This window comes from Schistocerca gregaria, chromosome 1, assembly GCF_023897955.1.
Source record: "Schistocerca gregaria isolate iqSchGreg1 chromosome 1, iqSchGreg1.2, whole genome shotgun sequence".
Lineage (NCBI taxonomy): Eukaryota > Metazoa > Arthropoda > Insecta > Orthoptera > Acrididae > Schistocerca > Schistocerca gregaria.
Genome location: NC_064920.1, coordinates 408,289,047 through 408,306,017, shown reverse-complemented (window position 1 = coordinate 408,306,017; position 16,971 = coordinate 408,289,047). Strand labels below are relative to the sequence as shown.

Below are 16,971 nucleotides of genomic sequence, written 5' to 3'. Positions count from 1 at the left end.
GTGAACCATCAAATTTTTTAAAGATGATGTCCATAGGTCGGTGGTTGGAATCTAACCCAAAAGAACATTTTAACTTACTTGTAAAACAACTGTATGGTCCTCTCATGTGAAAACTAAATCACAATTACAAATGAAAACTAAATCACAATTACAAAACTTCACCACACCAATCAGAAACAGAATATTATTGTGTTTTCCTTGCTGTTTACATGCACTTACATTTGCAATCGCTGTTCACACATGACACATTTAAAAAATTCTAGTTAATACGAACACACTTTTTACTTTATTAGAAATTATGTTTTTATCTTCGTACTGTTTAGCTAGGATCCTTGTTGTTTAAACTTTTGGAGTTTCATCTCTTACATAAAGATTAAGTAAGTCTGCTACAGATGCTAATGTTAGTTTACAATCATAAACATCACAGCCCTTACTTTTCTCACACCTGCATGTTGCACACTCTTTATATATTTCCGTATAACCTCTCCACCCTGCACCAAGTTGGCCTGTGGACTTATGGCTGTGCCTTCACTACTAGCAACACTTAAAAAATGAATTGTTTGTTCACAAAGTACATGGAGGTTCAGTATGGTGATGCATGTTTGCCACAGCAGCAAGTCTACGAATGGAGTAGGAAGTTTGCAAATGGTGTGACTTCAGTGAAAGATGCTCCTTGTCCAGGTCAGGCATAATGAGTTGTGACTCCACAGAACATTGCAGCAGTTGAAGCCATAGTGAAGGAAAACCGCCAAGTGACACTGAATGACATTGTAGCATGTTTACAGATAAGTCATGCGTAGGCACACCACATTGTGCATGATGTGCTCCAGTTTCACAAAGTGCCTGCAAGATGGGTACCACAGCAGCTGACTCCTGAAATGAGAGACGACGTGTTGATGCTTGTGAAGAATTTCTTCAGCACTTTGAATCAGAAGGTGATGGATTCCTTGCAAGAATTGTTACTGGGGACGAAACCTGGGTTCACTTCAACCAACTGGAAATGAAGAGAGCGAGCAAGGAATGGCACCATTCCTCATCACCAAAACCAAAGCAGTTTGAACGGAACCATCAGGAGGGAAGGTTATGCTGACACTCTTTTGGGATGAAAAAGGCCTAGAGGGACCACTGTCACCAGTGCATCATACACAGATCTCCTAAAAATCATCTGCAGCCAGCAATCAAATCAAAGCAACATGGATTGCTGTCAGCAGGTGTCCTTTTGCAACATGACAATGCAAGGCCCCACACTGTGCAACAATCACAGACCTGCATTTTGAGTGTCTTCCTCATCCACCATACTCGCCAGACCTTGCCCCAAGTGATTTCTGTATGTTTGGACCACTCAAAGACGCGATGGGAGGAAAGAAATTCTGTTGTGATGAAGAGGTATGCCATGCCATCATACACAGATCTCCTAAAAATCATCTGCAGCCTGCAATCAAATCAAAGCAACATGGATTGCTGTCCGCAGGTGTCCTTTTGCAACATGGCAATGCAAGGCCCCACACTGTGCAACAATCACAGACCTGCATTTTGAGTGTCTTCCTCATCCACCATACTCACCAGACCTTGCCCCAAGTGATTTCTGTATGTTTGGACCACTCAAAGACGCGATGGGAGGAAAGAAATTCTGTTGTGATGAAGAGGTATGCCACGCAGTGCACGAGTGGTTGCATGGACTACCAAAAGAATTTTTTTTCTAAAGGAATTTATGCACTTTGTAAGCACTGGAGGACTTGCATTGAGTCTGGGGGAGATTATGTTGAAAAGTGGTACAGCTTTGTACCATTTCTGCACAATAAATAATATTTTAAAAAATATTTAAGGTTTTCATTTGACTCACCCTCGTTCAATTTCTGGATCTAGCGTATTGCTGGGTAAGAATACATTTCAAAAGTTATTATTTTAGCACTTCGAGAAGATTGAAAAGTGAAATATTTTGCTCATTAGTCCTACAAGTAATTTTTTTTAATTATTATATAAATCAGTTTCAAACATTAATTTAACATATGTCATCAAACAAGTGTAATACACAACACAGTAAATTTGTGAAACAAAAAACACTTAAGAGTCAGTTCCATTTTTGATCAAATACTTCTACAGTTTTGTCAAGGATAGGTTGAGAAAAGTGTTTCGTCTTCCTGATGACAATGCTGATTGTGCTTCTAAAGTCATGAATATGTTGCTCAGGAATCCAGCCGGTGTCTCTAGCAGCTGGCCAGTGCAAGGAATGAGCAAAACCATGTGGGTGCATAAAGCTGATGAGGACATTTCTTGTCCATGTGAAATATTCTATTAACTTTATTTGAAAGGCATGGACAGCAATGGTTATGATGATGGAGACAGTCGCTGGTCATACAAATGCTAATACTGTGGCATTCTTTGTCACGAAAATAGATAACTAATGGATGTAGTGTGGCCTGACTATTCCCCCAATTAAATCCTTGCACAGCATCTTCAACAACAAATGAATAATTCTCTGCAAAATACATCAATATAATTAATTCGTTTTCTTCATGATTTCTTTTTAGCTGCTTAAGGTATAAGCTTTAGTGTTTTGTCACAAAGGATGGCTCCTTAAACCAGTAATTTTCAAAATCAGTGTCTCCATGAAAACTTCAACAGTTCTGACATGTCTCCAGTATGTGTCTGTCAGTATGGATATAGTATTGGTATTACATTGTTTCTTCAGGGTTATAGTCTTGAAAATCATCTTTGAGAAAAGCCTCTTGTTGTATTTTTCCTGGACATTCCACACACCATTGCAGCATACAATCTTTTAATTCCAAACTGCATACAGTTTTTTCCTTCAAAAGCTTGTAGTCATCTTGGATGGATGTTTCTGAAGCCAACATTAATTTGACATTTTGATGAATTACACATACACATATTGAATGTGATCCATAAGTGCCAACTGCAGTACATCATTTCAGGGAGAACTTATAAAATTTTGAGAATCTCAGTTGATTTCTATATTGCATACAATAAGCAATGAACATTTCTTTCAGGTTTCAAAGGAGCAGATGTTTCTACTTTTGAATCTTTTTATCATTTATTTTTACTGCAACACAATCCTTTTAGCTTGGGCACAAACAAGAAAACTCATCATCTTCAAAACACTGAGGACATTTTGTTTTACTTTATCGTTGAGCTTTTTACTATTTACACTTGTTGCCAAAATCCCATCTTCTATCTTTAGTTTCCTCGACTTCTTCTCCAAATTAGTTGAAACAGCAAATTCTTTAGCCGTTTTTTCAATAGTCCAGCTGTTTGGCACCATATTAAGTTCTTATATCCATATCCATATCTTTAAATTTTTGGCACTCTTCTGTTTGTATTTGAGCAATATCTATGTAACTCAAGCCAGCAGCTGTGACAGTTACTGTAGTAATGCTATCTTGGGCTTTCAGAACTTTGCGGTTCATGTATCTCATTGAATCCCTTTCGCTGATCCATTGAACCTTTAACGGTGACACTCTATGTGATGATAATGAAGTATTAGCAGTAAAGCAACAACATCCCATGTCTTCAGTGGATGGTGATTCTTACTTATCCTGGTGGGATGATTCTTTCTGGCCCATGTCTTGTCTACATTTGGTACAAATTTTCTGATCAGGTTTAAAAACATTAGTCAGTAACTTCAACCTATCAGGCATTGCAATGGTCACTGCTGTTAAAGTCTTCTAGGTTACACTTTTTCTTTACTGAAAGAGTTGCAGCCAGTCTTCTGCAGGAAATGAAATTTTGTCATCAACAAGACATTATGGAATGGACAAATTTGGGCATATTCAGTAAAATCAAGCCCAGACCTTCGTCATAGAAGCTCCTTGCCCACTGTTGACGTTTCCTTAACTGATTGTAGTTGACTTTTCTCATAATAGAATGGTGATGACTTACGGCAATCATCAAAGTGGCTGGGTGTGAGGGTCTCGTGGTTCATTTTATACAATAGTTATTAACCTCTAACAAGCAATTTTGAAAGCTTATGAATATCCATGTTTGAAGCATAGAAGATTCAGTCTTGTTCCTATATAAAATATACAAATTAGACCATCAAAACATATCGATTTAGTGCTTACCTTCAGCTACAACAATGATTATTGATTATTCGAACAGTCAGTACTCAATACTAAGACTGTACAACATCAATACCAAAGATTACGCCTCACAGAAGATTGCCACACAGAAAATTTCCAATAATGAAAGCAACAATTGAAGGTGGTATTTCAACAGAGGACCACTGCTGCAAGGATAGAAAAAAGCTATTGCTGCTTCATAATGTCGTTGGAAACTGAGTGACAATGCACAAATACACTACTATGCATTGTAGGGTTAAAATGTTCTAAACAACATAACATTCCATTATTATCATCTAGATTTTATGATCTTAAGAGCATTTTCTGAGGTTTTATTATATTTATATTCTATACTGTAAAATAATGTAAAAACAATTATTAGCACTGTTACATTCCCTAAGTGCAGGCAAATCTTATACTACTAAAAGACACTACAATTACACAATTTTTGGTTTACAACTTCAAATTGTATCAATTTTTTTGTATTTACCGATAATCCATTTTCCCCACTTTTGAATAAGTTTTCTTACTCGTCAATATGCAAGGTCCAGAAATTAAACAATATAGCTTTGAAAGCTTCAAGCATGCTCTTTCCCACTATGGTAAGAAGAGGAGGATTTAAAAAGGCACAGTTGAGGTAGTTCCCTAAAAAATATCCTAATATTTACATTCAGAATATTTTGGTCAACTTTGCACATCTTTTCCAATGTTAGTTAAATTTGGCCCACATACAGGCATAATACATAGGAATGAATAATCCTCTGAAGTCATGGTGTGTTTGGTTCATAAGAAAAGTAGCAGTGGTCAGTCAAACTTTGGCTCTCAGAAGACCACAATGAAATTTTTAGACACGTTAGAGGCTTTTGCTGCTAAATTCCAAATATTTGGCGTGGTGTGATTCAGTATATATAAAGTTGCCATTGTATGTTAAAGCAAATGACTAAATGTGTGCTAGAAGTTCCCAAAAAAAAAAAAAAAGCCTAGCAAACTAGGCACATCTGCACCTTCATACATGATGCAAAGGTGAATAGGTTCTCTTTAAAAAGTCACTAAAAATTCAACCACTGAAGATACTGAACTGAAATTTGGTGTATATCCATCAAAGACCATATATAACCTTCACATCAAATTTCGTTACATTTGGAGATGGTCGCATCGGCACACTTTTTAATATTGGTCTCTTTGATGTGGAATGGCCCTACTGTACTGTATTTCCACGTATCGAATTGGTCATTTCCATCATAGCTTGTGATGTGCATAGTTGCTGGCAACGAAAAACACTGCCATATTTGGATACACTACTTAGGAAAGGAGAACATATAAATGAGCTGCGTTAACAAGTGTTTAATGCAGTTGGGACTGGGGTTCCCAGAAATGGGTGTACTATGCAGCAAAATGCATTAATGAGGAAGATACTAATAAGATTCCACTGTATTTCACAAAAATAATCTTTATCATCATAATAAGCAATGAGAATAAGAAGAAATTGACAAAAAGCAAACAATCAATTGTTTTAAGGCTCTAATTTCATCTTGGAGTCATTGCAACATAAAGTTTTCAACCATTGTCATTTCCTGAGAAACATTTGTAAGCAATTTAACATTTATCCCAGACATAATCAGGCATCTGAAAACTTTCACGAAATCATAATGCCTGAAACAAATTATCGTCCTTAATAACAACCAAAAATGGGCCCAAAATTTAATAAATTTCAGGTGACACTGCTCCAGTAGTTTCATTTGGAAACCACTCATAATAGCAGTAGTACAAAGTCGAAACTACATTACAATAACTTTAGGTATACTACTTTCACTGACAGTGATCTCCTCAGAAAGATCACTATAAAAAGAAATACTTAACAATATCTTATTATCATGTAGCACAATCTCCACACCACCTATTACTTTGAACACTGTAAGTGATTGCAACAATGCACTTCATTCATAGAAGTACTTCAGTTATTCACTAGATGTCTGTGTATTGAAGTAGCATTAGTGATTTCATGCAGAAGGCACCGGTACTTTAAAAAAAATAATAAAACAGTTGTTTCAGGTTTGCTTTTGTTGAATTGGATGTAGTTTGTGACTGGCATCACATCATCTTTTCAGATGAGTCAATGTTTAGCTCATTGAACGGGGGTCTGGTAATGATTTACAGGCCACCCGGAGTACAGTACATGGCGCAATACCCACAAGTTGGCTGCATCACAGTCTCATGACGGGGATAGATGTCGTTAGATGGGACTTTATGGTCTACTTGCCACATGTCAGTATGTGTACATCACGAAACATACTGTGGTGCTGAGTGGGTGGGTGCCCTATCCCAGTGAAGTGATTCAGTTCTAGCAGCACCGAATCATTCAGAAATAATTTTCGCAACAGGTTGATGTTGATTTGGTCGAGTGGCCTGTTTGATTGCCAAACTTGAATCACATGAAAAAATCATGAGGCTCAATGAAACGTCATGGCTGACAACAGCCCATTGCGCACCTGACTCAACTGTGGGATGTAGCGCTGTGTACATAATAAAGTCTCATGGCAATGGGTTGTATTTCCGGGGGCTGACCACCTTCATGCCTCGTCCAGTGAGGCAGGTAATCCATGGCAGTGGTGGATGAACCTCATACTAGCCTTTTCGAAATTTCCCTCATCTCACATTACTCTGCTTTATGTTACAACATTTGATGTAAGTGTATTTTTGTTAATTGGAATTATAGGTGAAATCAATTTACTTTAAATTTTATTTATTGAATTCGTACTATCAACACCTAATAGTACAAATTTGAGAAAAAGCATAAACAAGTCAATTTGAATCAAAATAGAAATGATGTCCTAAAGTGAGGCAATCAGAGACAACCCTTAGTATCAACCAACATAAGTGCAGGAAAAAATAATAATAGAATTCTCTTTTTTACTGGCTCTCCAAAATTTTCTACATTTATTGCACTAAAAAAGTGCTATCAGGGCATAAGAAAGCTCTTTTTCAAGTTAACATTCTTAGGGAGTCCAAGGGTAGCATTCCAAGCACTATGTCCATTTTTCTGTTATAGTTTTAAGAAAAAGGACCACTGCAGAATATGTCAGTGTCTTCTCATTCTTCTTCTTCAGGTTGCAACTCTGAACATTTTCCTCAATCAAATGAATGACTGAAATGTTTAGTTCCTTGTGTTTTCTCTTTTTCTTTCTCAGGAACAAAAACTTCACTTCTAACTCCATTGATTCTGCTACACCTTTCATCTCAACCATGTGGTAACATGTTCTTTCAGCTCATCATCGTCATTGAAGTGTTGACCACCAAGGATAGATTTTAGATGCAAGAAGAGATGAAAGTCACTAGGAGTGAGGTCCAGACTGCACAGAGGATGATCAAATGCATCCCAGTGAAATTCCCGTAAGAGTTGTTTGGTCACATTCGCCATGTGAGGTCAGGCATTATCGTGGAAAAAACACGATGTTTTGACAGTAAGCCTCGACAATTGTTCTGTATTCCACCGAGCAATTTCTTAATGGTCTCGTAGTAACCTTGTGAATTGATTGTTTGGCCTCGTGGTCAATCAGCAAAATACCTTTTCTGTCCCAAAAAATGGTGCAAATCCATTCCATTGATTGCCATTTTGTTTCAGGGGTGTTGTAAGATACCCAAGTTTCATTCCCTATGACTATCTGAGAAAGAAAACCATTGTCTTCTTCATTGTCGTATGTCAAAAACTGAAGTACACTGCCCATCCATTGTTTTTTTTTGTTGTTCAGTAAGTATTTTGGGTACCCAATGTGAGCAAAGTTTTCAAAATTTCAGTTTTCAGTAACAATTTCATGAAGTAGTGATCATGAGATTTGTGGAACTTCCATAGCAAGGGCAGTAAGTGTAACTTACAGTTGAGCTTAATCTCCTCTTCAATTGTGTGAACCAGTTTGTCAGTAACCACATCGTTCTTCATTGTGTACTTGATCACGTCCTTCATTGAACAGTCTGACTCATATTCTACTATTGAATCGCTCATAGCATTTTGTCCATAAACCTCGCGGATTTGCCAATGAATTTCCTTTGGTTTAACTTTCTTTGCATTTAGAAAACAAATCACAGATCTGATTCCACACACGCGGCATTTTCAATTACAGCTGACATTATAAAGAACCACTACAAAGCACACGACGGCAGGAGCGATCTGAAAATGACGTACGTATCTTCTCCGTGAGTCAGAGTAACTGCCGTGCATGCTAGGAACTGCGATCGTAGTGCTGCTGTGGATAGAAATAGAAACGGAACTTACTTTGAGAATGACTCCCATGTTACGTTGGCGCCAGAGTTTATTAGCTTATTATTAAACAGTTATTCTCTCTTATTCAGTTTCATCTGAATGATTTTTTTCTGCTGCATCTGCTTTCCCATTCTGTCTTTACTCCTCATAGGAATTTTATGCATAGAGACTGTTACCTCTTTGTGAACTTAATCTGGACCTGATGGTTTTCAAAGTTTAATGAGATAATGAATTTTAGTGTTGCAGAATAAAAGGTCAAAAGCATTGCTGTTGAGCATTTGCTTACATTTGAATGTGATATTTCAGGAAACATTAATGATTATCAGTTTTATTTATGCCAAGAAACTGAATAATTATTTGATTATTTACTCTTGCTTACATTTGAAATACAAGCTACATAAAAGATAAAGTTTTGCAAGAATTCTGATTGATCTAAATTCATTTTCTCCTCAAAATAATCATATTCTCTCAATCCTATAAAAGAAAAGCCCTTAACATAACTATAATAAAGTAAGTTTTAAATTTTGTGAGTGATAGTTTTTATTAGCTCATACTACAATAGTTCTCTTGAAGACTGCAAATAATATACACTAGTGTTGTACTTATCACGATGAGAGAACCTGCTACAGAAAGGCCGTTGCCTGATATGACAAGGGAGATAAAAAAATATTAGCCCAATGGCACATCTGATCTCTGTTTTACCAACTGATGATCACTCACTTCAGCCATGATTTACTTGCTTAGTCATGCTAAGAGCTAGTTCAGACTGCATCTAGCACCGTCGTTAAATCCCTATTTATGATTGCTGTCAACACCCTGCACTTCCATCTACAATGTTGTGAGAACAGTTTTATTTAGTTGACTTTACATCATCTATATATGCAGAATGAAGTGACAAATGAAAATATTTACCAAGGTTTCAGTCTGGATGTATACATAATAGATGTTTGAGACTTTAAAACATTTGTGGAACCATATAGTTTCATTTGTATAACATTTTGCCATCTGAATTTACATTTACACTGAGTTTCATTATCTTTGCCTACAGTCCTGTGAAGGAATTTATCCTTCTTTCAAATTATATAACACTGTGTCAGCTATAATACAGATACTAGAGTTTATTTTGCTTTTAAAATATCTATTTTTGTTGATAACTGTCTTCGTCGTCATACTTGAGTAAAATGTGTAACTCAGAATCTTCAGTGTTGTCACTAAATGGACAGTACCATACAAAACCTAACAAAATTAGTCTTAAATGAACTGGAAAAAAGAGGAAAGAAACACATAACCAGTACAATATATTGACAAAAATATTATGTTGCATACTTACCTAGAAGTAAGGTTTTGTTTCATAATGTATATTCATCTTTAAGATCATACCATAATTCCTGATACTTACAGTGAACAATACATTTTTGCAGGATGGAAACATTCCAGGAATCGGCAGTTCAGATGTTGAGGGAGTTTCGAGCACTTTTACAGCATTCTCCAGTACCACTCAATGCCAATAGGTTCCTACAGTTGCTGGCGCTCAATATGTTTGCAATTGAAAACACACAGCTCAAAGGTAAGTGTTACACTCAAGTAAGGCTATATTCCTTATTGATCTTTCTGTCTTATATATTTTCTTTGCTAATTATAAAAGGAAACAACAGTAAGGATGGTTATTAAGATTTAGTTTTATGTAAAGAGGCAAGAAATGAGAGTTGTAAAAGAACATACCAAACAAAGGTAACTTCACAAACCGTTGCAAGAGAGTTACTTGTTATAAAGGAAATGGCCACACAACCTAGCTCCCCTAACCCAGCACACCCCTTCCCCCTCAGCACAACCCTCTGCAAGACGCACCCCTCCTCCCAGACGCCCCACCCCCTCTGCCTGGACGCCCCACCCCCTCTGCCTGGACGCCCCACCCCCTCTGCCTGGAGGATACTTCATGTGTTGGAAGTGTATTCCTCCAATCGGAGTGCTCAAAGTCACACTTGAACCATTCACTGTTGCCAAACTGTCACAAGAAATAGCCAACTCCGAATTCCTTGTCTTGTTGTTCTTCACATTGTGTTTGGATATTCAGTTATAATCACCGAGATTGACCTGCAGTAGGTAAACTTCTAACGAAATAGTGCAAAACAAAACCTATTGAATGCAGAGATTAAAAGCTGCTGCTGTTTCTGTATATACATAGATGTAACAACATAAAATCAATCTCTTCCGCAGCACAGTCCACTGTGTAAAGGTATGTGGGTTAGAATATTGCAGGTTATAATTTTTTTTTTACTTTTTTAAATCCACTAAATTGACATTTTACATTAATTGGTTTGAATCTAATTTTTATTTTTAATCTTTTGTTGTATCATTTTCATCATTGTATTGACTTTTTTTCTCTTTGATCTTATTGTTCATGCTGTCATTCTTCTTCCTTTTGGAATCTGCATGTGTTGATTATTAGCAGCAAATGTGTACCATCCAGGACTGCTCATCGGTCGGTATTGCATAAGCTGTTGTAGGAAAAGCGAGAAGGTACAGTTCACTTTAGGAGCTGAAACTGAATTTTTTTCTGTCTTTAATTGCTTGTACAAGTCAGCTTTGAAAGCCGTAAGCAAAGTGAGCATGATAATTGTGAGTTGCTGACCACCATTTTTCTTGGGTACATTGCACATCAAGAGGTTGTTGTTAGGTTAGGACATGAGTGTAAATTCAGGGCTACAATACATGTTGTCACCCACAGTACAGTCATTGGTCATTTAAAATGACCTGTGGACATAGCATCTCATGCCACCACCATACCTGATGGCAACAGCTTTCAACATTGCATTACATGTGCAGCATTTTAGCACTTGTGAAGTGACCCACCATGTTTGCGTGGCACCTTTAACTGAGTGGATAGCTGATGTAGCAACTCTTCAATGCCAAGTGAAAGACATTGACCATAGCAAACATCACTGCTTACTTGAGATGCACTTGCAAACATGCTGTTGCTGCTTGGAGATGACAGCCCCCCTCCCCCTGGTCTGTGTAAGTTTGTGTATTAAATCCACCCACCAAGTGGCGGCAGGAGAAAACATATATAAAGGCTAAGTAATGTGTAAGCTTTCAGAAGCAGTGGCTCTTTCTAGTAGAAAGGTTGTAGGGGAAGAAAAAGATGAATGAAGGAAAAGAACAGGAAAGGTTTAGGAAGTGGGGAGAGTTCAGGAAAGTCATCCAGAACACCAGGTCAGATAGACTTGCCAGATGGGATGAAAAGGTTTGTCTGATTGTTTTGGGGACGTAATTTGAAAACCTGAAAGCTTAAAACACACAAACAAATAAAGTTGTATGGCTTTTGGCTGTTCTCTTGTTATTGTAGTAAATGAAAAATTCTTTCCAAGAATGTTTCACTATAGTATTGAGTAATTGCACACCAATTTTCAGTACTATAATGTCACTGATTTACAAGGAAAAGATACATAAAGTTGCCAAAATGTTAGTCACAGGAAACCTGAATCAAAAATTTGACTGTGTTTATATTAGGCCTTACCTTATATGGATGAACTACTACAAACCATGTGCATTCTCCTCTTCAACTTCAAGCAGTCTTCTCCTTGCATGTTTTGATTTTCAGACTGAGTAACAATAATGTCAACTGCATCAATTCTCCTGTTACTGACCTCATTCAATATCAACTGTGTAAAAGCTCCTGGATGAAATCCTAACCTCCTTAGAGTCCATAGTCTGACAAGATTAGCACAGTTTAAAACTAAACAAGCATCATACACTGCGACTTCATCATCAGTTCTGGAAACAAATGTTGTCTTGGGGCATGGTTTTCCTATCAGAGAGTTGTAACTTTCATTAGGATTTCATTTTTACCATGCACACACTTTTGTAGAAGTTCAGGATCCTCAAAACACCAAAATATTCCTCATATTGTGACTGCTTAAAACTGGAAATAAATAATGCAGGAATAAATAATGCAGGAATAAATAATATGTGGAAGTACAGAACAAAAAAGGGCTGTGGCCCCACTTCAGAGTGGAAAATGAGTGTAATATTTAGAAGCTGAGGTTTCAACAGTGAATAAAAGTCCAATAAATTTTTTTAAACAGTTTTGGTCGCTTTTGTGTGAACTGGTGCTATTGAAGAAATGTGTGACAGAACAGTAGTAAATTAAGAGTTGTTGTTGTTGTTGTCTTCAGTCCTGAGACTGGTTTGATGCAGCTCTCCATGCTACTCTATTCTGCGCAAGCTGCTTCATCTCCCAGTACCTACTGCAACCTACATCCTCCTGAATCTGCTTAGTGTACTCATCTCTCGGTCTCCCTCTACGATTTTTACCCTCCACGCTGCCCTCCAATGCTAAATTTGTGATCCCTTGATGCCTCAAAACATGTCCTACCAACCGATCCCTTCTTCTAGTCAAGTTGGGCCACAAACTTCTCTTCTCCCCAATCCTATTCAATACCTCCTCATTAGATACGTGATCTATCCACCTTATCTTCAGTATTCTTCTGTAGCACCACATTTCGAAAGCTTCTATTCTCTTCTTGTCCAAACTAGTTATCGTCCATGTTTCACTTCCATACATGGCTACACTCCAAACAAATACTTTCAGAAACGACTTCCTGATACATAAATCTATATTCGATGTTAACAAATTTCTCTTCTTCAGAAACGCTTTCCTTGCCATTGCCAGTCTACATTTTATATCCTCTCTACTTCGACCATCATCAGTTATTTTACTTCCTAAATAGCAAAACTCCTTTACTACTTTAAGTGTCTCATTTCCTAATCTAATTTCCTCAGCATCACCCGATTTAATTTGACTACATTCCATTATCCTCGTTTTGCTTTTGTTAATGTTCATCTTATATCCTCCTTTCAAGACACTGTCCATTCCGTTCAACTGCTCTTCCAAGTCCTTTGCCGTCTCTGACAGAATTACAATGTCATCGGCGAACCTCAAAGTTTTTACTTCGTCTCCATGAATTTTAATACCTACTCCAAATTTTTCTTTTGTTTCCTTTACTGCTTGCTCAATATACAGATTGAATAACATCGGGGAGAGGCTACAACCCTGTCTCACTCCTTTCCCAACCACTGCTTCCCTTTCATGCCCCTCGACTCTTATTACTTCCATCTGGTTTCTGTACAAATTATAAATAGCCTTTCGCTCCCTGTATTTTACCCCTGCCACCTTTAGAATTTGAAAAAGAGTATTCCAGTCAACATTGTCAAAAGCTTTCTCTAAGTCTACAAATGCTAGAAACGTAGGTTTGCCTTTTCTTAATCTTTCTTCTAAGATAAGTCGTAAGGTCAGTATTGCCTCACGTGTTCCAACATTTCGACGGAATCCAAACTGATCCTCCCCGAGGTCTGCATCTACCAGTTTTTCCATTCGTCTGTAAAGAATTCGCGTTAGTATTTTGCAGCCGTGGCTTATTAAACTGATAGTTCGGTAATTTTCACATCTGTCAGCACCTGCTTTCTTTGGGATTGGAATTATTATATTCTTCTTGAAGTCTGAGGGTATTTCGCCTGTCTCATACATCTTGCTCACCAGCTGGTAGAGTTTTGTCATGACTGGCTCTCCCAAGGCCGTCAGTAGTTCTAATGGAATGTTGTCTACTCCGGGGGCCTTGTTTCGACTCAGGTCTTTCAGTGCTCTGTCAAACTCTTCACGCAGTATTGTATCTCCCATTTCGTCTTCATCTACATCCTCTTCTATTTCCATAATATTGTCCTCAAGTACATCGCCCTTGTGTAAACCTTCTATATACTCCTTCCACCTTTCTGCCTTCCCTTCTTTGCTTAGAACTGGGCTGCCATCTGAGCTCTTGATATTCATACACGTGGTTCTCTTCTCTCCAAAGGTCTCTTTAATTTTCCTGTAGGCAGTATCTATCTTACCCCTAGTGAGATAAGCTTCTACATCCTTACATTTGTCCTCTAGCCATCCCTGTTTAGCCATTTTGCACTTCCTGTCGATCTCATTTTTCAGACGTTTGTATTCCTTTTTGCCTGCTTCATTTACTGCATTTTTATATTTTCTCCTTTCATCAATTAAATTCAATATTTCTTCTGTTACCCAAGGATTTTTAGCAGCCCTCGTCTTTGTACCTACTTTATCCTCTGCTGCCTTCACTACTACATCCCTCAGAGCTACCCATTCTTCTTCTACTGTACTTCTTTCCCCTATTCCTGTCAATTGTTCCCTTATGCTCTCTCTGAAACTCTGTACAACCTCTGGTTCTTTCAGTTTATCCAGGTCCCATCTCCTTAATTTCCCACATTTTTGCAGTTTCTTCAGTTTTAATCTACAGGTCATAACCAATAGATTGTGGTCAGAGTCCACATCTGCCCCTGGAAATGTCTTACAATTTAAAACCTGGTTCCTAAATCTCTGTCTTACCATTATATAATCTATCTGATACCTTTTAGTATCTCCAGGGTTCTTCCACGTATACAACCTTCTTTCATGATTCTTAAACCAAGTGTTAGCTATGATTAAGTTGTGCTCCGTGCAAAATTCTACTAGGCGGCTTCCTCTTTCATTTCTTAGCCCCAATCCATATTCACCTACTATGTTTCCTTCTCTCCCTTTTCCTACACTCGAATTCCAGTCACCCATTACTATTAAATTTTCGTCTCCCTTCACTATCTGAATAATTTCTTTTATTTCATCGTACATTTCTTCAATTTCTTCATCATCTGCAGAGCTAGTTGGCATATAAACTTGTACTACTGTAGTAGGTGTGGGCTTCGTATCTATCTTGGCCACAATAATGCGTTCACTATGCTGTTTGTAGTAGCTTACCCGCATTCCTATTTTCCTATTCATTATTAAACCTACTCCTGCATTACCCCTATTTGATTTTGTGTTTATAACCCTGTAGTCACCTGACCAGAAGACTTGTTCCTCCTGCCACCGAACTTCACTAATTTCCACTATATCTAACTTTAACCTATCCATTTCCCTTTTTAAATTTTCTAACCTACCTGCCCGATTAAGGGATCTGACATTCCACGCTCCGATCCGTAGAACGCCAGTTTTCTTTCTCCTGATAACGACATCCTCCTGAGTAGTCCCCGCCCGGAGATCCGAATGGGGGACTATTTTACCTCCGGAATATTTTACCCAAGAGGATGCCATCATCATTTAATCATACAGTAAAGCTGCATGTCCTCGGGAAAAATTACGGCTGTAGTTTCCCCTTGCTTTCAGCCGTTCGCAGTACCATTACAGCAAGGCCGTTTTGGTTAATATTGCAAGGCCAGATCAGTCAATCATCCAGACTGTTGCCCCTGCAACTACTGAAAAGGCTGCTGCCCCTCTTCAGGAACCACACGTTTGTCTGGCCTCTCAACAGATACCCCTCCGTTGTGGTTGCACCTACGGTACGGCCATCTGTATCGCTGAGGCACGCAAGCCTCCCCACCAACGGCAAGGTCCATGGTTCATGGGGGGAAGAAATTAAGAGTACTCGTCAGAAATAATGTTACTTTATGACTTAATCTTGCAGAGAAAGATTGTTTAGAGGAGTTACAAGAACTATTGAACTAAAGCAATCCATGCTTTGCGATATTAGTGGGCAACTTCAATGCAAAAATGGAGACACAGTTGAATAATTACTCTCCAGTAGCAAACCACAAATTCATATGAGGAAATAGATTGGTGACATGGTAGTGGATTTCACTGAAAAAAGCAGAATGTGCATTGCAGACAAAATTTTCAAGAAAAGCCCAGATAGAAAGTGGACATAGAATGGGTCAAACAAAACTAAAAAAAAAAAAAAAAAGAGGTTGACTGTGTGCTGTGGAACAGCAAACAGTTGCGCAGATTGTGCAGTCTTAAACCAATTCAGAATGCCTAGTGACCACTGTCTAGTAAAATGCAGACTAAAGCTGGATACCACAGTCGAAAGAAACGAACTCATTAGGCACAAGTCCAGTTTGAGTGATTAAAACAGATGTATGATGATCTACTGAATGCTGAAAATTCAAATATAAGAAATGATGCTTCAACAAGTATCATACTGAAAATAACTAGATGGTAGAGGCAAAAATTGAGAGGACAAGAAACAGATATGAAGAACAGAAAAGAGTTAAAAGTAATTGATGACATAGGTCATATAAAATTAACTGAACTAAACTAAATTAATAAGATACAGATAAAATCGTCTTGAGCTTCCAGCCATGTCAAGTGGTTTAAAATCCATGAGCTTTCGGCTGAATACTCCTTGGCTATTGTCAAGTGATGACTGTCTTTAGGTTGCAGCTACTGTCATACTGCTTTCTGTGACACCACTGGTCATCACTCTAGTATCATATAAGGTAATGTTTACATTAAGCACCTACTTCAACCTTCCAGTGGCCTGGTCCCGTGCCGTGCTTAGCTGCAGGCCACCGTCGTTATTGAGGGTGTCGTCGAAAATTATTTTCTTGACCACTTCTTTTGTTAACTATCCCAGAAACTATTGGTCTATGTAATAACAGATGTCTCATTGAGTGCAATATGATGTATGTTTCCTAGAGCAGGCTCTGGTACTGCTGATATCTCAGGGTACCGAAGGTGAAAGCATGTTCCACATAGCACTGTTAAATAGTACACACAGTATGTCAGTCTTGAAACTTTTCTCACTCGCACAGAATTATATATAG

General features: G+C 37.9%; 1 protein-coding gene across 2 annotated transcripts in view; it reads left to right on the top strand.

The window, feature by feature from the left end:
• Window positions 1-16,971, top strand: part of LOC126349494 (telomerase-binding protein EST1A) — a 321,638-nt gene that overhangs the window by 212,175 nt on the left and 92,492 nt on the right. For both annotated transcript variants that reach the window (XM_050002435.1, XM_050002434.1), the window contains one exon: window positions 9,756-9,901. In XM_050002435.1, coding sequence (XP_049858392.1) covers window positions 9,756-9,901 — 146 coding nt within the window. The remainder of the gene's footprint in view (window positions 1-9,755; window positions 9,902-16,971) is intronic.